Below are 27,094 nucleotides of genomic sequence, written 5' to 3' on the forward strand. Positions count from 1 at the left end.
AGCCTGCTTGCTTGCATATATATATATGCTTTCCTTTGGCCCAGATAAGTAATGATGAGTTAAAGGATAAGATGTATATGGTTATAACCTTTACCCTAGATAAGTCAGGAGGCATCAAAACAAGAGGGGCTATCTCAAGTTATGCCCCAAGTAAACTTCACAGATACACCACAGAACCCACAAAAGGCCCAGAAATAACAAAGGTGAGATAAGCGAATCATCTGGAACTGTCTGGAAAGGATATGGATATGTCATTAATACGCGCAAACCTGCCAGCCTATAGAATAAGTGTACTCTAATAATTTGGGGGTGAAGAATCCAAGTTTGTACTTAGAAGGAGAAACCATATTGCTCAGGGTATAAGAAGGTGCAAACCGTGTTACTTGGGGTGATCGTCAGCTATTCCTGCTTGAAGCTTCTTTCAGTCAGTGTGTTAAGATTTTTGTTCTTCATTTATATTTAGTATTATTTGTAGTGTTAGTCTGAGCCTTATAGCTCTTAGCTCTCCAGCATTGCCTAGTTCTCCAACCCTCTACTCAAGAGTTGAGGAACCAGAAGTCTCTCTCAGCCAGGTCATCAGGGAACGATGTGAATATATTAATCCAAAGCATATCGTAGAAACATATATATCACGAGTCTCTAAAATAAGACTGTAATCCTATCCATTAAAAGAAAATGAATAATCAAATGGGTAATCAGTCATTTGTCTATCATGTTATGTCATTTTAATAAAAGCTGATAAAATTATACAAATTTGGCTATCAGTGTGAGCATTCCTGTCGTGCACCCCGGGCTCCTTACAAAACTCTTCTGGAGCCTGATTCCGGGACAAGAACCTCATTATCTTCTGATCAGATCAATTGGTGAGCCTATAACCCCATTTAAATTACTAAACACCCAAAATCAGGCTACAGCATACACAGGTGAAAGAACCCAGGAGGAGGCATTCTTCCACACAAGACAAATTCTCCTTGTTCTCACCTGGAAATGCTTTTCAAAAGGGGAACTGAAGCTACAAAAAAGAGGGGAAAACACCCCAAGTTACCTCTTCCTCCCTCCCCCAGTCCATCTCCCTCTTTGTACCAGAGAAGACAAAAGAAACAGTGTTAAACTTTAGGGGTCAATAATGTTTTGAAGGATGCGGTAAGGACTTTACTTGGAATCAAGCATAGTTTGTTAAGCTTGGCACTAGGAAAAGTTTTATCTTTATTTTTCTCATTTCTGATTTTTATGCCTCATTACTTGTAATCACTTAGAACCTAACTTTTTCTATTCATTAATCAAAATCAATCCAGTGTTGTGAATGGTTTCAGTAACTTCATATATGGTGGTAAACTGTTGTGTATTGTTCCCCTAGAAAGACAGATGTAATGTATCTGGATTGTTCAGGAAAGTGCTGGACAGTGCAGAACATACATATTTGGGGAACAATTTAGGATTGGGACTGTGTTGGGGTCACCCTGTAAATGGTAACCAAGGCTGCTAGAAGCCAGAGTGTTTCTAGTGTATGCTAATAGGCTGATGGGTTCAGAGCTGCTGGGCCAGAGCTGTGGCTTTACATAGTTAGAGGTGTGATTTTTTTCATGCTCCTAAATGACATACTAGCAAAACGTTTTAAGTTTAGACCTGGGCTGGGCTGGGTTTACCTTATCATACCTTACTTTACCACATCTTACTCCCTTTTCCTTTCCTTTTCTTAGTAAGCTTCTATTCTTCCTAGCTGTGAAGATAACATCACTTAATTCACATTTGCAAGGTTATCTTCTCATGTGTAAAAGGTCATGCCCACCCTGTAGCGCTACCTTTTGGCCCAGTGTGGCGCTGCTGAGGCCTGCCTCAGTTTCCCCTTCAATGGGGCAACAGTGTTCACTTAACACCTGACTCCACCAAAAATTTCTCCTCTAAATGGAAACAATCTGCTAAACCTCAAAAAATGGCTAATCACTGGGTCAAAAAGGAATAACAGTATGTAAACTAGTGATTCCACTGATTATGTCTTTGTACAAGTTTGTTCAGTGATCAACACAGCAGGGCTCTGATCTTGATTTGGACTTCTGGGCTCTATAGCTGTTTATTTTTTAATTTACACATTGGGAAAAGGATGCAACCCTGATGCGGATGTGGTCCCATGATCTGGGTCCAATCTCTGAATAAGTAAAAACAACATGACTGTGTGTAAACAAGAGTTTTAAATAAATATATATAACCTAGGAAAAATGGGGTCATAGCAAAAGAGTTTGTTGCAACCCCTGCCAGATTCTCTGAATCTACGAATCCTGCTGACCGCTACCATGTAACCAAAGAATATGTCCATGCCTGCAGACTGACACAGTCATTAGCATAATTGACTGCCTGTACGTGAAGGTCGACACAGCCATCAATGTCATTCAAAAGGCTCCTCATCAGGATTGGCACTGACAATAATATCAGCAAATGTCAAAGGGCTCTTGGGTGCCAAAAAGGACTTTATAGCCAAAATGTGCGTTGACTTTAACTGTCGGGTGTTACGCCTCCAGGAGACACGCAGTGAGACTAACAACTGCCCCGAGTACTCGGAATGAATTTGGCCATCAAGAGACCACACGAGCACTGCCATTTTCGGCAAACCTGATCTTGTCATCAACAAAACATCTATGACCAGTAATAATGACACTGAAGTCCTAACTGTAGACATTGGTGGCATTTCCACTATGGCTACTGCCATGCAAACAATTAAAGTTCACTAGCCCACTGTCACATTCCGAGGTGCAATCCAGAGAAGTGTGGGGTTGTGTCACCATCTGCCAGGTGCCTCACAATGCTTTGCTAGTGTAGCTTCCAACTAAGACTGCTCACAAACAGCCTACCAGCATGCAGGTCAGATCCTGAGTGTCCGTGTATAGCCACAGCTCTGCCCCAGCAGCCTGTCAGCAACACTTCAGTCACACTCCAGCTTCCACCAGCCTTGGTTACTACTTGTAGGGTGATCCCAACACTCTCCCAGTCTCCAATGTTCCCAAAAACAAAAGCAGATAGAATTTGAAATGAATTCAGGTATAAGACATAAAGTTAGAAACGGTTACCAGCAAATAAAAGTGAAAACACGCATCTGAAAGTCTAAAACTTAAGCAAGTTTTGGTTCAAGACTTTGTTTAAGATAGCCTTTCTCACCACAGTCTTCCAGCAAGATGGTGACTCACCTTATTCTTTGGTCAGGATCTCTCCCAGAAGCCCAAGGTGCTGGTGCCTTTGTTTTCTTAGGTGAAAGAGAAGAAATTTGGGGTTCTCTGCCCCTTTCTTTTATAGTCAAATCAACCTTTGAAGTGGATTCTTCTGAGCATTACCCTTCAAAGTAAAGTTTATTCAAGCACTTGAGGCAATATGGAGTCTGGTAGTGAAGGAGGCTCCATGATCTCCTCCTCCCTCAGTTTTTTTGAAATGCCAATTTGCTCTGTCTTCTGCCATCTTCTCCCCCTGCTGTCCTGCTTACCATGTTTACTACTTATATGTAAGTTGAGCTGTGACACTGGCAGACCAGGTGCCAGCTCATGCCAAGGTCCCTAGGTCACACTGAACACTGACAAATGCATAGTTGGAAACCAATCTGGCTCACCTGTGTGTTAGCACTGATAAAATAGATGTTATATTTATAAGAACATGTTTAGTGTTTAGACTTTATTAAATGCTTGTAGGATGCTGCATGTATTAATCTTACTTATAACATCTGTACCCCATGTTATAAAGTTATATTAAGTTTTTGCATTGTTAACCTCTTTAGTGGTGTATTAAGTCACCAAACAGGAAAGGAACATTAATTAATGCAGAAATTAATTAATCTGGCTTCCTACAGAAAGTGTTCAATCCTGCCCCCCAAGAAGGCCTACTGAAACCAAATGAGCCGTTGTGAAACATCAAAGAACAAAGCCTTTTTGATTGCTCCCCCACAAGCATGAAAAAGAGACTTGTCCCATAAACTTGAACTCTGGAGGAAGAAAATACAAATTCCTGACAAGGAACTGTATCTCTATGTTGCTTGAACTCTAAGGAGTGAAGATTTCTCAACATAAGCAAGAGTTCCCCAGTGCTTAGCCTGGGTTAGCCTTAAAGGACATACAGAGTTTGCACATTTCAGAAGCATCTGTTACTCTTTGGAACCTAAGACTGTAACTCATTTGTGTGTGTTACATTACCTGCTTTTAACCTTGTAACTAACTCTCATCTCTTTTCTTACTTAATAAATCTTTAGTTAGTTTATTATATGATTGGCTACAAGCATCGTCTCTGGTGTGAGAGCTGAGGTATAACTGACCCGGGATAAGTGACTGATCCTTTGGGACTGGGAGTAATCTGAATATTGCTGTGATTTTTGGTGTAAGGGACCATCTATCACAAGGGCAAACTTGCCTTGATGGCAAGATAGATCAGAGTACCCAAGGGGATTGTCTGTGACTCCATATTAAGGCTGTAGTAGTGCTACTACACCGAATACTTCACCAAGTATTCACCAGTACTTTGTTGGTGAAATCTAAGTATAAAACTCACAACCAGTTTGGGGTTTGTGCCCTATTTCTTAACAGTCTGCCCTGAGGTTGGTACTCATGCTCTACACAACGTGATATAAGGAAAACACACATTCCTTTGCTTTGGATAGACCTGTTTAACAACTTTTGCCTAGGCAGGGCTGTGTGGTTTTGAACATGTGCTAATAACATCACACAGCTGGATTTCATAACTTTACATAGAACATTGCTACATACATTTTTCTATGATGTTATTGACCAATAAGATATTAGTTTTCAAATAATATCTCACCAGGGAGATTTTGAACAAAGGTTATTACAATAGTGTGCCGGGTGTGAATAAAGGGTGATTTTGATCACCCCAACATAACCTTGAACATGACAAAATACCAGTGATCATCAGTGACTTTAATAGTCACAGCATCAAATGGGGTTATAACATAACTGATGAAAATAAATGAACTAGTTGAATTGTGGGCAGATGCATACCACTTGATCTTAATTCACGATCCTAAGATCTCAGTTCTTTCAACAGGAGCAGATGGAAACGGGATTATAACCCTGATCGGGCATTTGTCAGCAATAACATAGCTGTTCATTTAACAAACTTAGTTTGGGTCCAAGTCCATGTTTGCAGCCATAATGGCAAACTCAATAGCATTCTGGCACTGCTTTAATTTTAAGAAAGTGAATAGAAGAGATTCATCAATGACTTTGAAGCCATTGTAAAACAGATCAAACCAATACAAGAAAATTACGACCAGTGTGTCAATGCAGTGCACACTGTCTCAAAGAAGTATATTCTGCAAAGCTGCAGAACAAATTATGTGCCAGGACTAACATCTGAGTTATTGGATTGGGATGCAAAATACAATCAGAAGTTCAAAGCAGACCATTCACTGAGGATACCATTACCTCCAGAAAAGAACTGGTCTCTGCACTAATGGAGAAAAACAGAAGTCATGGAAGAATCTCACTGCAAGCATGAACATGACCCACAGCAGTAGGAGAGCATGGATAATTAATCGAAAGTTTAACAGCATCCAAAGAAAGGCATAGCAACACTATAATGTTTCTGCAGATGAGGTCGCACACCGATTCCTAGAAAATGGTAGGGCACCCGACAAACAAACCAAGATATGTCTTACACATCAAGAAGACCAGGAGACATACAATTTTGGGGCTCAGTATACAATAACCAAATGAACTTCTGGAATTAACACCTTTGAGAATGTCAAATCTACCGGTCTAGATGACATTTGTATTGAACAAATCAAACACTTCGGATGAGCAATAAAGACCTGGTTACTCAAGTTGATAAACACATGCTCAGTGACATACAAAGTACCCATGGCCTGGTGACGAGCATGTGTTTGTGGCACTTTTGGGGAACGATATAACAGTGTCAAAGAACTTCAGGCCTATTTCATGACTATGTCACCTCTACAAACTATGAACATCTTATCCTTAACCACCTACCACCACTCATTGAAAAGCACCCTAAGCCCAGAACAAACTGGATTCCATCCAGGCAGGTCATGCACCGATCATGTGCTGAACATCACTCAATACATCCATGATGGCTTTGAAAAGGTATGGTAACAAGGTATTGTTTGTCATCCTGTCAGCAGTATATGACATAGTGAATCACTGAAGTCTTCTCACTTGTAAGATTGATACAATCTCTAAAAATGGCCTAGCACAAGGCAGCCTACTCTCACCAATACTCTTCATCATCTACATGAATGATCAACCAATCGATCTTGGCACAAGAAATGTTATCTATGCCGATGACCTGTGCGTCACTGCTCAAGCCAAGAATTTTGCCCAGATCAACATCAGTGGTGTCTGGGCTCTCTGTTTATTGCACCAAGAACCAACTGCGCACCAACCCTGCCAAAACACAAGTGATTCTCCTCTGTCTTTGGAATCATGAGGCCAATAGACAATTCAACATCATCTGGAATGAGATAGCATCTGCCCATTGCTGGAATCATGTCTCCCTGGGTGTGATGCTAGATCACACACTCTGCTTCAAGGTACATACAGAGAAGGCAAAAGGAAAAGTTAGCACATGGAACAGCAGACTCAGGAAGCTTGTGAATTCAAAGTGGGAAACCAACTCAGCAACACTAAGAGCCACTACACTTTGCTATTCAACAGCCAAATATGCACGTCTGTGGGAAAGATCGGTTCATGCTAAGAATCTGGACCCTATGCTGAATGACAGCTGCCATCATAGGATGTCTAAAACCAACCAATACAAACAGTCTTTATGTACTTGCTAAAATCACTCCACCAAATACCAGGAGAGTGGTCACAAGCAAAATGGAATGATTATGACAGGTTGAAAATACCAGCCATCTGCTATATGGCCACACTGCAGCAGTCAGCTGCCTGAAATTGCAAAAAAGCTTACTAACTGCAACAGAACTGTTTAAAAAATCACCAACGGCTACATGCTGGAAATATGGTGCACATGGCTGAATATACTCAATGAGGACATCAAAATGCACATCAGTAGGGCCAAATGCCTTCCTGCAGGCACAGAGATGATTTGGTCAACTTAGAGATGTTTAAATTGCCTCCAAACAAGAGTTGGCAGGTCAAATGTCAAAATGCAGAAGTGGTCCAATGACCCAGATGTATGTGATCATGGTAAAACACAAACCATGGAACATCTGATGGTCTGCTGGCTCCTAGAGGAACCATGCATCATGGAAGATCTTGCCAGAGCTATAGACTGGGCCATATCATGTGCCCAACACTGGAAAAACACTGGATTGTGGTGGAAGGCCATGAGAAGATGACCTGGGTAAACAATTTAATCTTTCATTTTATTTGTTATTGTTACATTTATATTAACATTCATGTTATCCCAACATTAACACAATTTTCCCTGCTAAAGAAGCAGTGATTGACATCAATCCATAAACTCATACATGCCCTTAAACTGTACTCTCGTAAATATAGTATTATTAACCCCGGATGTTAAGAGATCATGAGTCAGGTTCCCAAAATCATGTAACTGGGTTAAAATAATTAAATTTTTGTTAAAAAGTAATAAATTTGGGTTCTTTTTATTTGGCTTCTTGTTTTTGAATCTTTATGCTATGTTGATGTCACATTTCCAAACTTTTCTCTGCAACCATAAAGACTAGAAAATTACTTTTTTTAAATGAAAGCTAAGATTTTCACTTAATGACCTAACTCCAGGAGCTGGGACTTTAAGAAAAACAACAAATATAGTGAGACTTGTGATAAAAATCACATGAATTAGCAACACTGAACTATAAGTATACAGACTGGAGAAGTATATTACATTAACAATTTAAACACACTTATAAACCTCACGGACAAATTTTTCGTGTTGGAGCTGTGCTTGGTGTACCTGAAGCATGGGAATAAAAGTGGTTTTATACCTAATCTGTGGCTGTCTGAGGTCTGAGTTAGCTGCCAGGGTAATTTAGAGTGGCAGGCTGCTGTAAATTATGCCAGTTGTAATAGCCTCTTAGAGATCACAATGCTGGCTAGAGAATAGCACAGCATACTCTGGCCATTCCTCTCCCACTGTCAATGCTCACCAACGTTCCTCTGATTCCAGCAGAGGGAAGGCAGGAGGGGATGGTGGAGAGCAAGATACACCAACTTTATATCAGTTAAAGTTTTTGCTACAGCAGGAGATTCCTCAGCTTCTTGTTTAGGGCAACTTTATGTCCCTTTTGCATCACCAGGGTGGCACAAAAGGGATTTAAGACAGACTAGGAAATGTCCTCATTCTTAAAAAAAAAAATGGAATTTATATTTGTAATCTACTATAAATGGTTTGTAAACAATAGCTAGCATGCTGTTTACACAGACTTTCCACAATTAAGAGTGTAGTCCATGGGTCATAGTGGCAATACATTTCAATCGCTACCACAATTAAAAAGTGGGTGAAACTGTTCCAGGGTGCCCATCTGGATCTTTCCATAAACTAGGACTAAACAATCCACGAGGATTATTTAACAGTTTTTGATGGGGCAGTTATACTTCACTGATGCTTATGTACCATAACCTATTTTGGCACGTAAGACAAACATATGCAGATCTGTGAAGTACAGCAACAGGGAAGTCCATGATTTTTCAGTTTACTAAATCAGACTTGCTACCAAGTAATGTCTATTTCAAGTATCCTTGTTGCTTGACAAACGTTTGCCTGTCATACTATTGTTAAACACACTAGATTAGATTGGAATTCACTGCTGTGTGTTGCAAAATAGTATTTGCTTTGTCTTCAGCACTGAGGTACAAAGGTTCAGACTGATCTTGCTGTTCATTGTTTACTATTCTAACAAATCAATGGACCTTTGGAACTTCGTGGCTGCAACTATTCTACATACCAAGGCCACTTATTCACAGTGATAGAGGAGATAAAACTCAAATCCTCTTGCTCCAAAAATCATTGGCTTCTGCCTCTTGAGGTAGTGTAAGTTCTGATTTCATCAAATGAAGGGCAGTTCCTCCACCCCCACCCTGCACAAGACTGTAAAATCTTTGGGTATATTCCTTTAAAATATGTTTGTTTAGCACACACCTCAATGGACCCTTGATCCTAACTGGAGCCTCTGGGTACTACCATTATATAAATAATAAAAATAGCAGCAAGTTGGTCATTACAATACTAAGTAATGGCAATTTTAAATGGATGTGTGCTACACTGATTTATAGCATACAGAATTTCCAATGTTCCTGTCCACTCCAGATAGATAAAGCTTTGCAAACTTCAGAGAGCAAAACATTGTTGTAAACACTAACAAACAATAGCATCTGCTTTAGTAAGTCTCTATACATACGATTTATGTGACATAATACTGTACTGCCTACCACTTTCAGAAAATGCCAGATATAGTATGGGGCAGGGCAGGGTGGCACAGGGCAGGAGAGAGGTCTCTGCAGATCTGACTTACTGAATTTATATTAATTTTCCTGGAAGAAACCCTCAATTATTAAATAACCCTTAATTTAGGTTCACTTTTCCAGTGATTTTATTTCAGGAAAGAATCACCCCAAAATCCCACAATATAGGTACTTCTGGTTCTTAAGGATACACTTTGGTCTCAAATGTAGCAACCTGCATGGAACTTGGAAGGAGGAGCACAGAAAGAAGGGAAGTGTTTGAGGGAGGCACCAAGAAATATGTCCATATGCATGTGGCTTGAATGCTGCACCTCTGTAAATTGTTCTCTTAATAAAGAGCTATTTTAGTTTTACAAGCATAGTGTCTTCACCCAACATTTGGAAAAGGAAACATGGTGGCTGTGGTCAATCTTGAGAGACCCACAACAAGGAAAAGAATGTGATTAATGAGAAAACAAAGCTCCAACTAAAAATAGAGCAAAACAGGGGGCATAAAGGGACTCAGGCCACTGGGAAATTTGGATTTACAAACAAAAGACCTTGCACAGAAGCAACGGAAGCAAAAACTGACTCTGTATATAGAGCTGACTTTGGCAGATAAAGATAAAACAACGAAGGTAAAGTTTCTATATTATGTCACTGGGGAAAAAGGATGAGAAGTGAGTGAGATGCTATTGCCAGGAACAATGTCCACAACACTGGAACAGCTAATCAAGGTATTTAAAGAGTACTGTGACACTAGACAGAATGAGACTGGAGAGAGATACTGGGTTTGTTTTTAACCTGAAATCAAGAAACAGAATAGGGATTAGACACCTACATCACTCATCTGGCATCTATATGTAACTTTGGAGACATAAATGACTTACTAATTAGAGACAGAATAGTTTGTAGAGCATGTGATTCCAGCTAACAAGTGAGTTCATTGAAAGAAACAGATCTAACCCTAGAGAAATGCCTCCAAATAGCAAGGGCAGCTGAACTGTCCAGGAAAAGAATCAAAACAATGACTGACACTAGTGCAGAACAAGTACTCAGTTTCAAGCTAAAGGAACCCAGGAAGCAGGACAGACACAGACCAACTGAGAATGCAGACACCCTGGTCTGATGTGTATACCTTGAAAAACAGCACAGGAAGCAGAAAGAAAAATGGCAACCGTGCAAGAGCCATGGGAAACAAAACCACTTTATGTCCTAATGCCAAAGTTACCCCAATAAGAAAAAATAAGTAGCACGTGCAGTGATTGAGGATGTAGAGATTTCCAATGAACAGGAGAATGACTTCAGTGTGACTTTATCAGAAGACGCCTTCCAGCCAGTCAACTGTCATATTTATAACAATGCTATTAGATCAATGACTAGTTCAATTCCAGCTGGCTTGCAGAGCCAGTTTCAATGTGATCTCAGCTACACTGGTAAGGATCGACACTGGACTGGAGAAATGTGACCAAGGGCTGGTGATTTACAATAAAACCATTCTGAGGACTAGTGGGCAAATGCAGGCTGTTGATAAGAAACCCAGGAAACAAGAGATATTATCTCTGAGAGTTTATAATAGCTGACTCACAGGGGTACCATCCACTACTGTGCAAGGTGGTAGTGCAAGACCACAATATCCTCAACATGGGAGAGGAAGAACAGTCGCCACGGGCTCTGTCCAGCATGCTAACATGCTAATAAGGCCATATTTCAAGAAAATAGATGCTTAGAGGCCAAGTTGAATAGACCCCTCCATGTGCAGCCACGTGACAACTGAAACACAGAGTTCCATTAACCCTAATGGAGCCACTAAAGAAAGAACTGGCAACTTGCAAATTAGACGCATCATTACACCTGCTAAAACTAGCACACAGTGAATCAGCAGCCTCGAAGTGGTAAGAAAACTGGTAAACATTTCTGCATTGATCTACTTAATCAAGCATGGCAAAAGCGTTACTACCCATTTACCAATGATTGAGGACTTACTATCTATCAGTCAATGCAGGGCAAAAGTGTTCACTGTTGTGACATAAAGAATGAATTTTGGCATATTGAGTTAGCTGAGCCATCCAGCTACCTGACAACCTATGCCACATTTTTGGCAGGTATTGCTGGGTATGAATGCCTATGGGCATTATCCCTGCTCCAGAGGTGATCCAGTGTAAACTAAACCGGGCACTAGAGGAAAAGGAAATGATAAGGAAGAGGTGATCCGTAACCAAGCTGAACCATACTAAGCTGAAGCAACTCCTAAACAGGTTCCAGGAGTGGGATATTAGGCTGAATGCTGACAAGCTGAAGCTAAGGAGAACTGAGGTCACCTACATCAAACATCTGTTTACCTCTGAGGAATTCTGGCCATATCCCAAGAAATAGAAAGCCATTAAAAAGATGAACAGATCAAAAGATTTGAAGGGTGTCCAGTAATTTATAGGAATGGCCAACTATCCTTCGAGATTCTGCAGACACCTAGTAGAAGACTGAGTAATAATTGTCTCAAGGGTTCACAATGATGCAGCCTGGGAATGGACACTGACCCAAGAAATGAAAGCATAAAGAAAATCATAAGTGAGGCACTGGTCCTAAAGTACTACAATCCTTTGATGCAGAATTTTAGTGTGATGCCTCAGATGCAAACCTAGGAGCAGCAGTGATGCAAATCAGCAGCCCATAGCATTTGCTAGTACAATCCTGACAGGCACAGAAAGGGGAAATGCTTAGTTAAAAGAGGAGTAACTGACTGTGCTGTTTGGACTGGAACGATTCCATCAGTTCACTTCTGGGTGCAGGGTGGATGTGCAGTATAATCACAAGCCTTTAGAAGGCATCATGAAGAAACCACTGCTGAGTGCACCCAACTGATTATAAAACATGCAATCAGTATAAGACACATGGCTCTGCAGAATAGGAGAGTCTCTCCACCTGCTTCAAGGTGCCTTCACATCTCTGTTGGAAGGCACCAGACAGTCCAACTGAACTAGATGGAACACTCAGGCAGTAAAACAATTCATACTCCAGACTTGGCCAGACTTCTAGGAACAAGTGTCACAGGTTATCTCCTACCACCACGTGAGAGATGAGATGTGTGAAGGATGGGATTTTGTTTAAAGTGGACTGAGCAGGAATCCCCATAGATTTAAGAGCGGACATCATGAGACAGATACATGCTTCAGACCTAGATATAGAGGCATTTCTGAGATGAGCCAGGGAGTGTATCTCCTGGCCAGGCATGAATGCCCAATTGAGAGAATACATTGAACAGTGTGAAGTATGTAAAGGTTATAGTGATTGACAACAGAAGACTCTGCAGCCCCATGAAATCCCAACCCCAACTTGGGAAAAGGTCAGTACACACCTGTTGACTGTCAATAACAGGAACATGGTCATAATGGATTACTACTCCAATTTCTGGGAAGTGGAATATCTGGAGGATAGTGTGATCAGGAAACAGAATGCATTTTGCAAAGTCTAGCATACCTGACATGCTTTGCTCAGACAATGGGCCACAGTATACTGCAGCAAAAGTCAAATGATCCCACACCAAATGGGAATTAGAATACAAAACTTCTCCTGGGTACCCCCAATGCAATGGGAAGGCAGAGGCAGCAGTAAAGACAGCGAAGAGACTGATGGCAAAGGCAAAACAGACAGGAAAAGGTCCCTACTGGACTGTGTAGAACCATTGTAAAATACACCCTCTCAGAGACTAGGAAGTAGCCCAGCATAAGGATTGATGGGCTGGAGAACCAAGAATCTGATTCCCCATAGGGATAGGATAGTCTGCCACAGCCCAGTGGAGGAGTGATGGACACAGAAGCAGTTAAGAGAGCACAAAGCTAAGCAGGCAGCCCACTACAACAAACTAGCCAAGGACCTGAGGCTAATAGGTGAGCAGGTCTGGGTCCAACCATCAAATAGCCACACAAGGCAATGGCGAAAGGCAATAAATAGTCCAAGGTACCGTAGGACACAGGTCATAAGAGGTAGCTACAGACTGAGGACAGCAGTGGACAAAACCAAAGACAACTGTGGAATAGCAGCAGGCAGATGGTACGTGGCCAGAATCCAGAGGACACAGAGCCTCGGCCATCAGCTGGCCTGACATAGGAGAGTCAGAAGAAACAAGGTATATGAGCAACACAGAAGACCAACAGGACGCCACCCAACTCAATGAACAAAGCGACAAGGTGGAAGTAAGTCCCCCACCAACACCAATAACAAACAAGAAATGGGAAACTGGTTTGAAGACCAGCACACTTGAAGGACTATGAGGCCTAACAGGCCACAATGGGCTGGCATTAAAAGCCCTATTGCTAAAGTGGACTACGTACTATTAACCTGTGGCCTGTGGCCTGCACAAGTCAGCAAATGCCAGCACAGAAGACCCAACAACAACAAAAATTGTTAAAAGGAAAGATGTAGAACTTGGAGGGGAGAGCACCGGTTGCAGGAAAGAAAAGTGTGAAGGTGACACCAGGAAGTCAATCTGTATACACGTCTTGAATGCTAGCTGCAGTTGCAGCTAAGGTTACCACTTTTGAAATGCAAAAAAATTGGCAGCCCTCCCTGCAAGGCAAATCCACCGCAACCCCAACCCTGAAGCACAAGGCAACTCGGCAATGGCCCCCCCCCTACTTCAACAGCCACTTATAGTATCTAGAGAGATAACACATATAGATAAGATGGATAACATCATTTTCTTACTTAAACTGAGGAAGTGGGATACTGTAGCATCTTTAGTTGGACACAGAAACTTTTAACATTAGATATCCCAGTGTATTGTGATAATAATGCAAATCTTTAGACTCACATAAAAAAAAAACCTGGCAGATTAAATTATTTTTCTGGAAACTGGCAAATCCATAAAAAAAACACTGAGGCTGGTCAAATACCAACCAGGTGGTAACCCTGGCAACTTGCAGCACCTTTGTAAAGAGTTCTCTTAATAAAGAGCCAGTTTAGTTTTACAAGCATGGAGTCCTCTCATGTTATTATCCAGCACATGGTACATGAAACATCAGAAAACAAAAGAAATACCAGTGTCTGTGTGAAGGACTATCACCATTCCCTTTGGTGTCCGTGGCAGCTGCCGAGGGGGTGGATCTCCTCGCAGGGTCCCTGCTCTGTATGCAGGTGGGGATACCCTCCGCATGAAGGAGGTGGGTACAGGTAAGAGTCACTAAGATCAGAGACCTCCTAGACTACAACCAGGGGGACTGGGTGGATCCTCAGGTGCTGAGTCAGCACATGGGGACCTCCACCCTTTGAACTCCCCCAGCATGTACTTCAGGAAGTGAGGGGAGCCTTGTTGCCCACCGCTTGGGTCTACCACAGGCGGGTCCTGAGGGAGGCTGCTCCTGATACCAGTCCCTTCTGCATTGTGAGGGAGATCCTGGTGCACTTCTCTGGAGTGCGCCAGGTTGCAGACCCTATTCCAGATCCTCCAGAACCTCCTCCTGAGGTTCCGGCTGCACTTCTCCCTACATCTCTTCTTGTATGCACACCCCATTCATGGCCTCACAAAGTCACAGGACCTCCTCGTCAACCTCCTCCTCGTTTTGGCCAAGGTGGCCATATATTACACCAGAAAGAGGATGTTGACCAAGGAGGTGCTCTGCGACTGTGGGGCCTATTTCCATTCCTCCGTCTGATCACGCATCTGGGCGGAGTTCCTCTAGGTCACGTCCGCTGACTCCTTAGATACTTTTGAGGAGCAGTAGGCGCTGTCTGGGGTTCTCTGCTCTGTGTCCCTTTCATGTTCCCCACATTTAACCCTTTGACTTTCATGCCTGTTCCTGTTCTCTCATTTGTTGTCCCCCATATTCAATGGAGTCCTGGGCTCAGTAGCTCCTCCCCTTAAGCTGGGGGAGGGTCTTTTAGTTCAGAACATTCCCGGAACCCAAATAGGACCATCCCCTTTGAAGGCTACTAGGGGCTAAATGCACCTTCCCCACTCTTTGCAAGGCTTAACTGAGGGAGGTGGTGGGTTGCAAGTACCTCCTCTTCTGACACCCACTGTTGCTGCACTCCCCTTGTTAGCAAGATACGTTCTAACAGGTCATTAGGGTGAAGGGTCTTGACGGCAACCGCATCTGTCAATGGGATCGTTAACGACAGACCATGTGATCTCTTCCAAAACAAGGGAACTTTATTTGAGATGACAACAGAATAAAAATACACGTGGGTCGAAACAGGTGGGGATGAATCCCAGACCCAAATACCTCTTAAACAAAACCCTTGGTCAACCCCCATAGTCACTGATGGTGTTGTTATTGTGTGTGCTCACGATCTATCTTCGCCACAACTGTGTTGATGTTATTCGACTCTAAACAGGTGTGTGTCTGCTTCGGCTCCAGGTCCGTCGCTCATCGGCTTCTCGTCCTGGTCTGTCGAGTCCTACCCACAAACAACCACAACTTGTATCCCACCACACTGCCACTCTGACGGGCAGCACTGACCGTTAGGTGTACAGATCTTATATAGCCTCAGATCGGGTCCTGGGGTCCAATCAGCGGGCTAGGTTTTCCCACCTCTAGAGGATTGTGCACACGGCACCTAAGCCTCTGCACACGGCACCAGGCCTATGCACACGGCACCCTCGTTGAGCTTGCTGGACTCTGATTGGCTCATCTGGTGTTGCTGGGCAGATCTGACTTTGATTACAGTTCGGACCGCTTTTTGCCCTGACTGACCTTTTGACCCCTCCTCCACTAACAAGGAGACTGACCCTTATGATTTACAGAAATACAGAAATAAAGCTATCATAACTATACAAACATAGAGACATTGGTTTCACCCTTACCTGTTACCCCAGGGCCTGCACATATCCTTCCCATACATCCCTGTCATTGTTCATGTCTCTAACAAGGCTAGCAGGTAACAGAGATTAGGAAGTAGAATGAGGGAAATATAGAGAACAGGAAAAGAATCATGGAGGCAAGAGATACAATGGGGAGAAATGAAGTCTCATGTTGTGCCCTTCATATCAGAGGACAGCACTTATTTTAGAGGCTTGTGACCCAGACAACGGCATTTGAAAGGTGGAGGTTAGGGCCAATGTAATTTAAATGGTAAAGGGAAGTTCTACTTGCTTACCACTGATAAGTCAGGCAGTTTATGAATGTTACTCACAATCAGAAAGGGATTAATATCAGTAAGTCGTCAGCCTAATCAGTCTCTTTTAGACAATCCAACCTTGTGAAATTGTCTTCAGTTTTTCAGAGAAGTTGTTCAAGTGAGGGGTGACAGCATGGGATTACACCACCCAAGAAGTAGGTGGTGCAAGAGCAGCAAAGTGGACAAGAGGAGTGGGGCAACCAGAAAAAGAAATAAGGAAGGAAACAATGTCTTATTAGTTACCTAAGCTATGCCTAATTGCCCCAATATTACCCTACCTTTTAGTGTTTCATAATAATTTGCCTCTGATAAGGGAAGGGGTTGCCTGGCTTTCTGGGCACCAGGCTTTGAGCTGGGAGGGGAGCTGCCACCTGGGCAAGTTGCAGGTGGCTGCTGTCTGGTTGCCAGTCCCGGAGGTGGATGACTGCCACCTGCTCCAAGCTGGGACGGAGGAGGTTTCCGCATAAACTGGGACCCGGGATGTGGGCAGGCAGCCGGCAGTTGCTGCCTGTCTTCAAGCCAGGGTGCAGGAGACTGTCCCTTGGCTCAGAGCTGGGGCGCAGGTGTCAGTCACCCAGTTGCAAACCCAGATCCCAGGGTGCTGCCGCCCGGCTTCCCAAAAAACCAGCCACTGCTGCCCAAGCCAACGGCTGCCACCTGGCGTCCCAAAAAGCTGGTGGCTGCTGCCCAGCTTCCCAGGACTGGGGCAGCTGCCGTCTACTTCCCAGATAGGAGGTGGGACGGTGCAGGAAGTCGGTGGCTGCTCGCCTCCCTTCACTGGGTTTTTCACCATATACCCTCTGCCTGTGTCTTGCGTACCCGTACCACAGGTTGAGAAACCATGTTTTAGAAGGCATCTGAAACCACTCAGAGCAACATTATGCATTAAACTAGGCTTTATATGTCTGTGTATAATAATTAATAAATATGATTATTTGGAAGCCAACTGTGCAGACAGTGTCATTTTATTAATTTTGTTGTGTAATAAGTAAAACACACACTTCTAATCATACCAAATTTTTTAATATCTGTAACACAAATAAACAAATTTTGATTAATTTAACTCTTTTTGTGTTTTTAATTAATCTAACAAAGTAAAGTTCCTATAGATTTCTTCATTTGTAGCTATCATATAATTTCTATGACACTATTACACTTGGCTTTGCAACAACTTGATTGAATATCTGCTGATTTTTACATGAATACTCCATATTGAATGTTAACAAACAAAGAAGAAAACATAAAAATGGGCGTAATATATTTGTGAGACCAAAATAAAGGTTCACTTGTGTGGCTAACATATCCTCCTCTCTTCACAATGAATTAAAGGTTGCAGTGACCTCTCACTTTGGGAGACTCAATACATACTTTGTCACTTATAGCCAGTCAAAACCCAGCTCCTTATTCAAATCCTGTGTACAAGATGGAAGTGGGGTGAAGCTGTAACAGGTGACAGCATATTGCTCAAGAACAAAGCTTCAAGTAAGCAAGTCCCAGTGCTTTCAGAACAGAGGAATGGTTGCAGGGAGATATCGCTTGGGGGAAATCCCAGACTTATTTTGTTGTAGTCAAGTGAAACCCTGTTCTTTATTTCATTATTTAATTAACAAATAATTAATGAGATAAGGTGGGTGAGATAATATCTTTTACTCACCCAACTTCTGTTGAACTTTTGAGCCACACATCGCTCTTCTTTGGGTCAGACACAGCTACAACTACACTGCACACAATTCATTAGTCATTTACATTGTTATCACATTCAATTGCATTAATCTGATGACATTTCTAAAACTTTAATCTTACCTTGAGATATTTTAAATAAATTTGGCCTTTGAATAAGGAGTGGGGCATGAGGAACCAACTGCAGCTTCCTTCTGTTGGCCACGGTCTTCACACAGCGACCCGGGATCTGAAGGCCACCATCCCGCTGGGGTGAGCGGGGCATGGGGGTGTGCGTGGGTCTGTGAGGGGGGTTCCCCGCGGGTGAGCGGGGTCCGGTTGCAGGAGGCTCCCCAAGGGATCGGCAGCCATGTGTGTGCGGGGTCCCCGTGGGTGAGCAGGGCTGGAAGCCTGCGGAGAAAGGGTTCTCCACGGGGTGAGGTTCACCAGGGCCACTGAGCCAGGCTCCCAGCCCCGGAGAGGCAGCCCCGTCTGGCTGTGCACGATTCACACGCCGAGGCACAGGGAAGTTAAACTCGCTCCCTTCCTCCAGTTGGCGTGGCGCGGCCCGGGCCGGCCCCTCCCCCGCTAACGCTCGACGCGGCCCAAACCCAGTCTCCGAGCTGGCCGAGGTCTCGGCGGCGGCGGCTGTGCTCTGTCCGGACACCGGGCGGCGAGCTGGGCGGACCTCGAGCTAGCGAGCGAGCGAGACCCACCTCCGGGCTGCGCGGCGCGGCCGCCGGGCTGGGCTGACTGGCACCGCCCCTGAGGAGGTGCCACGACAGCGGGGCTGCCCAGTAGAGGGAGTCCGGGAGAGGAGGCCGCTGTGAGGAGGCGGGGCCAGTGGCGGGCGCCCTAAACGCGCGGGTCCTGTGGGGGCTGGGGCTGCTCCAGTGACCCCCTCCCGCAGTGCTGGGAATTGAGTGACCTGGAGCCGCCGGGCCCTTGGCGGCAACTGCCCAGCAAGCAACCCGGTACGGGGCAGAGCGCGGGGGGCTGAAGGCCTCGGGGGACAAGGTCTCCGTCTAGCAACGATGCTGTAGGGGGCACAAATCCCTGAGGGAAGCGACGTGGTTTCTTGGGGCCGCACCCCTGAGGGAATGTTGTCGGGGGAGAGGCGGAGCGGGGGCTGCAGTCACCCTCCGCAGTGTGGTGGCTCTGGGGAAGAAATGATCTGAAGTCACTAATGCTGGGAGTGGGGAGGGAGGAGCCGTGGTTGAAATCACTAGTGTGGGGACTTGGTGTCAGTGTTAAGGCGCAGCCTTGGGAGCTGGGTGTGTAGAGGCTGGGGTTCCTGAGGGGAACAGTGTTGGCAATGGGTTGAGGGAGAGATTTTCTATGGGGAGGGCAAAATTCTCTCCATTTTAGGGTGTGGGCAGAAATCTGTGGGATGACATGGTCTTGAGGAGGGGCTGATTATAACCCTTCAGTTTAGAGGGCTGAAGTTTCTGAGGCCTTATCTTTAGGGTGGGGAAAAAGTGTGTTCTTAACTAGAGTTTGCTAATTCAAGGGAAAATCCCAGTGAATTTGGGTTAGCTCACCCAAATTAAGAGCTCATGCTTTTCTGAGAGAAAGCCTATGGGGGCATGAATGGTACCAGCCCTTTGGGGTGGTTCATGGACTCTGTGGCAGTATATGAGCTTGTGAGAGGATCTGCTTAGACATAAAGAAGCTCTAAACAATTAAAGAAATAGTTACAGCAGTTTAATTTTTCTTGTTTAGGCCAGGCCTGATTAGAAAGATTGCTGAGATACCATCAGTGAAAATTCTATAAAAGAGGTTACGGTATATAAAATTTGGTGACTTAAAAGCTCCTTTCTGTTCCTGATGTATATGATTCTATGACATGCCATGTTTATAATCTTCACATTAAAATCTTCCTATACTAAAACCTTTTTCTTACCTTCACCATTGTGCATGCATGCTGGCCTGTTTTTTGATAGAGTTGCTTACGGTTGATAGATTACTTGCATTGACTTATTCTAAAACAAATATAATATTGTTTTCTTTGAAAGCAATGGCAGCAACAGGGACCAAGTTCAATAACACTATGGCTTGAGCCACCACCCACATCTGTACTGCTATCCCTGGATCTGGGAAATTAAAATAAAACCTCCCTGGTCATTTCTGCAGGAGGATTTTCCCCACTCATAAGCATTCAGAACCCTGATGAAACATGGAGCCACAAGTATGTTTTTATTTAGGGGAAAACAGTCAAAACAAACATGAAAACCAAATGCATGTTAATGTACAAGATAATGATAATGCCCAAAATCAGTGCACCAGGAGTCTCATATACTGCACAGTTCCAAATAGTAATTGTCTGTCTCCTTGAGATCAAGAACTCTTAGTCCCAGTACAAATCACATCCATCCCAAACCTCACTCACAGGTCCAATTAGACTCAGTGGAAGCAGAGAAGTTGCTCTGCTCTGCCAGTCGTCTTCAGTCCAGAGAGAACCACTCCTCCATGTCCCATTCTGAGGTCTAACTACCTGATTCAGTTCTGTGATAATGAGCTTTATTTCTGCTGGTTGCATGAGCCAAGGCATTGCAATATCAGCTTAATGTTGCTGCCATCTGTGCAGTCACCTCTACGCCGCCACAACCCTTGGTTCAGTCCTGCAGATTTACTCCACACAAGACAAAGAATCTTCAGCTAGAAAACCAAAATAAGACCTTTGCAACTGAGTTCTTAGTCTTTAGGATAAAGCCCTCACCCCCTGCTTTGTGTTGGACTTGAATTTTGTTAGCAAACCAAAGTCCCTATGTACTCAGGATGATCTACTCACTCCAGGGCATATCCTGCACAATTCCTATGTCCTTTCATGAGTACAATAATAATAATCTATTATCATTTATACATTGAAAACAAATTCTAACCGAAGCTGTGAAACTCAGAAGATGGAATTATAAATAAGCAATATTATTTAAAGTGAAGCTGGTAATAGCTGGATTTTCCCTTTCTTCCCTATAGAGGGAGCAGAGAGTTCAAGCCCTCTTGTCTTCTGGCCCTAGGTCTTATGGTATGAATGCAAGAGGAATCAATTAAAAAAAAATCCAATATCCAAAATAGTCACAGTGTCATGGTTGAAGCCAACTTTGATGGGCTGAGGTCTTACCTGCAGTTTCCCCACACTGCCCAGGATCCATCGTACGTTCCCTACCCAGTTGCAGTACCCCTTCTGCTGGTGAGGTTCTCCAGTCCTCCAGCTTGACCTGCTTGCACAATGTGTTTCTTTGTTTCTTGCACTTGCAAGTGATTTACTTATGGAGATGCGGTGATTGTGAATAGTTATTGTGATGTTTAGGTGTGAAGGTATTTCTTTGCTTTTAAGAATGTCTGGTGGGTTTTGCATGCAAACAACCTTAACTTTTAACCAAAAATTTGTTTGGTAAAAATGTAAGTTCCCCAAATATTTTGACTTTTGGTTCTATATGGCTTCTTTTGTTTTATAGAAGAATGTGGGAGGGGAGATCTCCAAATTAACCAACTAGGTCCCATCACTGGGAGTGTGGAATCCTTTACTCAACCCACGTTTGTAAACCACATTACAAATGTTGTATGTCTGCTTTCCTACTGTGACCAAGGGTTTTGGAACTTAAGAGTTTGCTATATGGCGTGATCTAGTTTTGAATAGGATTACTACCTACTGGAGAAATTTGTGTGGTCTATGTTTTGAAAGTAGTCTTAATACAATATAATATCTTTCAAAAATGCTAAAGACAATGTGAAGTGGTTGGTAAACAAGTTACTTATTTGTTTAATTAACAGTCAAGTCAAAAGCATGCTCTAGAGAGTTTTAAAGAGTAAGGTTTGTCTGCATCATGCAACCAGTTAAGATTAGCCTTTATAACGGATAGGATAAAGCAGTGATTCCCAACCTTTTTGGCTCGAGGGCCACAAATATAATTTTTACAGCCTTAAGGGGCCACCAGTCTATCAACTCATAAAAAATGAATGGACTCCACACCATTAAGGACTACAAATCACCACCTATTTAAAGTAAACATTTTGATGCTACTGTGCTCATTTTTACATTCACTATTCTACACCTACAAATTACTCACAGTATGTCACACAGTAACAGACAAAGCACTCGTGTAGATGAGTGACTTTCACTACACACTGAAGCACCTAGCCTGGCAGCTAAGTCACGGTGGGTGATAAACCGGAAGGCACTTTTTAGAGTCCTGCCCCTCCTCAAGCATGGTGGGTCCTGATTGGGTCCTCCAGCAGCCACTCCTCCTTCCCTCAGCCCCCCACTGCAGCCAGACAGAAGGAGTTCAGCAAGGAGCCTCCTTGCTGATCTCCTGTCCCCCTAGCTGCAGCAGGGAAACCGCATGCATCCTGTAGCCCTGTGTACTCCACCTGAGTCCTTAGGCAGTGACTTCCTTCTGCAGCCAGGTGGGATGGGAGATCAGCGCTTCCCTCCCTCTGGCTGCAGCAGGAACCCCAGTGCCTAGAAACCCAGGCAGAGCGCTTGGCTCTCAGCTGGAGCTAGGGGAGCGGAGCACTGATCTCCCCTCCCTCTGGCTCCAGCAGGGACTCCAGCGCCTATGGACCCAGGTGGAGCGCTTTGCCGTGCTCCCTGTTACAGCCGGGGGAAGGGAATGCTGCTCTCCCATCCCCTTGGCTGTAGCAAGTAGCCTGCACTGGTCTTGTAACCCCGTGGTAACTCGTTCCACCTGGGTCCTTAGGTATCAGCTCCCTTCTGCAGCCAGCCAGCGGGAGGGGAGTGGCGGGCCACTTTGAAAGACTCCGTGGGCCATTTTTGGCCCCTGGGCCACAAGTTGGAAACCACTGGGATAAAATAATAAAGACACAATAAAACACAGGATTTATATAGAAACCTTAAAATATTTACAAGAATTTTGCAACAGCAATAAAATAATAGCTGCACTAGTTATATGTACATTTAATAAAACATGCCTTGACATTTAAATTATATTTGTCCCACAGACTTTTCTTTCGACCTGTGGCTTTCCTGGGTGGTGAAGGCCCTGGGGTATCCTAACTCGATTACTGGTATGGATTGTCAAACAGTTCCCTTCAGGAGGGCATGGTGCTGCCTTCTCCTGGCCCTTTGTTCAAGAAATGAAAACTTGATGCTGACAATCTCATTGACTATTGGTCAATATTGCATGTTCTATATCTGGGTAAGATTATAGAGTAGTTTTTAATGAGACAACCCTGAGTAGTATCCAGATGCCTCAGTTCTTCTTGAGTCTTTTCAGTCTGGGTACAGAACTGTATAAGGGACAAAAACAGCCCTAATTGCATTGGTACATGATTTCTTCCTGGTGATGGATAAAATGTCCATGCTTATATTGTTAGATCTGTTAGCCTTCATTAGTGCTGACCATGAGGTATTATTAACTTGCTCATCACAGGGGGTTGGATGGTGCTGCTCTAGAATGGCTCCACCCTTTTCTTACAGAGCATACCCAGAGAATGATGTGAGGTGTTTACTCTTTCTCCTTAAAGACAATGTTGTGAAATTCCGCAGGGTACCACATCTTTCCTCCTGTTCAGCATGTGTGGTGTTGCTAGGATAGTTAGCGAAGAGATATGAGCTGCAGTGCTTTCAGAGTGCTGACAATATCCAGCTGTATCTCCATTTTACTTGAACTAGCAAATGCTGTTGAACACCTAGGGCAGTGTCTGGGAAGATGTGGACATGAATTAGAGCCTCTTTATTTGTAATGTTTAAAAGGTATTTAAAAAAATCTATAGTTAACTATGTATCAGGATTTTTTGGTTTTAATTTTTATTTAAGTAAACTTAGATGTCATTTGTTGTTTGAGCAAGCTTTAGAACAAATACATTTTCTAACTTTTTTACAACAGATAATGACTTGATAATATTGTTATGCAAACAGAAGACTAATATTTACACTATGCTGCTATTGCTTTATTTATTCATTTATTTTCTTTAGTGATTTTTCTGTAAATTTAAGACAATCTTACATTACATTTGTTTCTTAACAGGTTGTTTTCTGTGAGAAGAAAATTATGGGTTCTGAAGAGAATGACAATAAATTGTATAAAATAACCACTACTCAGCAAGCAATTGCCTCTTGTTGTGGAGCTATTATTACATCACTGTTAGGTAAGACAAAATATTGACCAAACTTAGCATAAATCAAACCTCTGTCTTTTGCTTAGATCATTTTAAAAGTTTTGAATAATCCCCATGCTCTTCTAAACATTTTATATCAGTCTGACCGATGGAAAATCAGAAAGCAAAGGGAGACCTGTCCATCAAAACATCTGTTAAATAAGCTCTTCTGTTTTCTTTGGCTGATACCTTCCATAATGATTATTTTCTTTTTCTGAGAAATAATTAACGTAGTTGTGGAAGCTCATGACATGGCATTAGAATCGATATGCTGCTACTCTTCCAGGGCTTGCAGTGTGTTCCTAAGGATGAAATAATACATTTAAAATGTATTCATCAATAAGTCACATGATTCTTTTTTTTGGTTTGTTTTAGTGACGCCCCTTGATGTTGTCAAAATTCGACTGCAAGCCCAAAGCAATTCATTCTCTAATGGTAAATATACAGGTTTTTAAAGAATTAAGGTATTCTGATATCTTTATAAATACTTTCCATCTTAATAATTTTCCCAAATCTATTTTAAGTGTGCTTCTACTCAGAAAAATAACATTGTAAGGTTCTGTTTGTCTCAATCATTTTTTTTTTTTTAAAAGAGTCATCCTACCCAGCCTCCTCCTCCTCCCCCCTCCCCCCCTCAAATTTCAGCCCTGCAGACTCAACTGGGACCAGAAAGACCAGCTGGGTATTATTTTTGACTTGCACATCATTTCTAGTAGTAATGTTTTTGATGTCCAGATTCTGCCCTCGGGTACAACTCTGCAACCCCAGTATTGCTATTTGGGTTGTGCAGATGTAACTAAAGGCAAAAATTGATATTGCAGTTTGAATTTACTTGACAATTCTCTTGATGCTGAGCCGGAGAAGATTCTAGTTCACTCTCCTATAGCTGTGTTGACTCAATAGGAGTCAATAACTCTGTGTGCTCGGGGAGAAGATATCTTAAGTAAGAAGGTGCCATTTTTATATAGTCAGTCTTCTGACCGCACCAGTATTTCAAGCACAGGAGGTATTGCAAAACTATATAACAGGGTGGCCAAACTTACTAACCCTCCGAGCTGCATACAGCAATCTTCAGAAGTTTCAGAGCTGGAGCGGGCCTCTGGGCTTCAGCCCTATGGCAATGTGGTGGTGGAGTTCAGGCTTCTTCCCCATGGGGCACTCCTACCGAAGCCCCAAGCCCCAGCAGGTGCCTCCCACAAGCCTATATAGCAATAGCAATTTAAATAGCAATTTATTCCTGCTATTTGCTTATCTATAATTAAAAAAGGAGGGAGAAAAAAAAGAACGAGATGGTGATCAAGATACGCAAGTCCCTGCTCTGCTGCAGACTTCCTGTGTGACCTGGGGCAAAGTTACTTAACCTCCCTGTGTCTCAGTTTGCCCATTGATAAAATGGGGATAATAGTACCTACCTCACAGGGTAGATAGTATAAATGAAATCTGATTTAACTATATCCAGATTCTTTCCTGTTTTCTCACACCTTTAGCAGCCACTAACATGACACCAGCTCAATTAGTGCTCATCTCCAGCTCTTGTAGTCTAGGTAAACAATTTGATTTCATCTGGCAGGGTTGTTTTTGGTAGGTGCACTTGCTGCTCCCCTCCCTTTCCTTTCTCAATACCAGCCTTTATTGACTTTCCAAGTTTATTCTGCCCCAGTTGGTCAGACCAGCATATTTGTTGCCTATATGTTTGATTCAGAAATGCTGTTGTATGGTAATGATAACTCTTTCCTTATATGCAACATTTTATTAGGAAAATATTTTATATACTCCAATGGCCTTATGGATCATGTATATGTCTGTGAGAATGGGAACAACAAAGCCTGGTATAAGAAACCTGGCCATTTCAGAGGGATGTTGGTAAGGAACTTACATTTATAATACCAAATATATTGGGAATGTGTTTAAAAAATAAACATTGATATACTACCAATTACATCTTTCAAGGATTTCATGTGTTATCCCATTTTGTTTGAGAGGGATTTGAAAGACAGTACCACTAAAGGTGTACATACTTTGCACAAGTTTGACACTGCACTTTTAATGTAAGATTGATCAATATGTTTCAAATCATTACAAGATTTTGCCTTTCTTCCTAACTGACACACTGTAAAACAGTAAGGCTCAGATCCATGCAGATCAAATTGTAGGGTTGGTTCTCGTCCTTTTGTTAATCAGCCTGCAGATTCCAAGCTAAAATCTTAAAATGTAGACACAATAAAATTGGTAGCTCCTCTAGTTTTTCTTTTTTTATTGGAACCTCAACTCTAGGAAGACCGGCTGAATTCCGAGCTTATTATTTTTACATATCCAGTTTTGTGCTGTTTGCCAAGCTAATAATGGCTCCTGCAGAGCCTTGCCTTACCCAGTCAGTGCACACCTGACAAGATCTGCTGTGTAGCTAATGGTATTCTGTGCATGCATGTATGTGCTGAATACCATTCCTTCACTTTAAACAATGGTAAAAAGTGCTAAAAATCATTGTGTCTGAACCAAAACTAGAACCAGACCTGTTGGTTCCACCCACAATTCCTAAGCCACTATTCTGAGTTCCATTTTACTTTAGTTACTCTTATCCATCATAATAGTACAGTTATGAATAGTTATCCAAGGTGTTCTAGATGCGTGTGTGAGAGAGAGGAAAAAAAGACAGATCCCTTCTCAAACAATTGTAGTCTAGTTAAGACAAAGGAGAGATGGAAAGGGAAACCACAGTACCTACCTGCCAAGATACTGACCCACTGATCTTACCTCCCCAGTCTGAAATACATGCATAATAACAATAATAATCTGTACTTACCTAAAACTTTCTATCTGCA

The 27,094-nt window shown here is 42.9% G+C and overlaps 2 protein-coding genes across 3 annotated transcripts in view; one reads left to right on the forward strand and one right to left on the reverse strand.

Moving 5' to 3' along the window:
* Positions 1–18,809, reverse strand: part of LOC137162436 (S-acyl fatty acid synthase thioesterase, medium chain-like) — a 35,612-nt gene extending 16,803 nt beyond the window's left edge. The window contains exon 1 of the mRNA XM_067562255.1: positions 18,297–18,809. The gene's annotated coding sequence lies outside the window, so the exon portion shown is untranslated. The remainder of the gene's footprint in view (positions 1–18,296) is intronic.
* A 4,402-nt stretch (positions 18,810–23,211) lies between these two features.
* The window catches only part of SLC25A40 (solute carrier family 25 member 40), a 56,913-nt gene continuing 53,030 nt past the window's right edge, over positions 23,212–27,094 (forward strand). The window contains exons 1-4 of one of the 2 annotated variants that reach the window (XM_067562257.1): positions 23,212–23,311; positions 24,143–24,263; positions 24,648–24,707; positions 26,029–26,135. In XM_067562257.1, the coding sequence (XP_067418358.1) occupies positions 23,261–23,311; positions 24,143–24,263; positions 24,648–24,707; positions 26,029–26,135 (339 nt within the window). In that variant the 5' untranslated portion in view covers positions 23,212–23,260. The remainder of the gene's footprint in view (positions 23,312–24,142; positions 24,264–24,647; positions 24,708–26,028; positions 26,136–27,094) is intronic. The other variant, XM_067562258.1, reaches the window with a different exon arrangement.

This window comes from Emydura macquarii, unplaced genomic scaffold, assembly GCF_026122565.2.
Source record: "Emydura macquarii macquarii isolate MOO-44397 ecotype Brisbane River unplaced genomic scaffold, CSIRO-AGI_Emac_v2 contig_2422, whole genome shotgun sequence".
Taxonomy (NCBI): domain Eukaryota; kingdom Metazoa; phylum Chordata; order Testudines; family Chelidae; genus Emydura; species Emydura macquarii.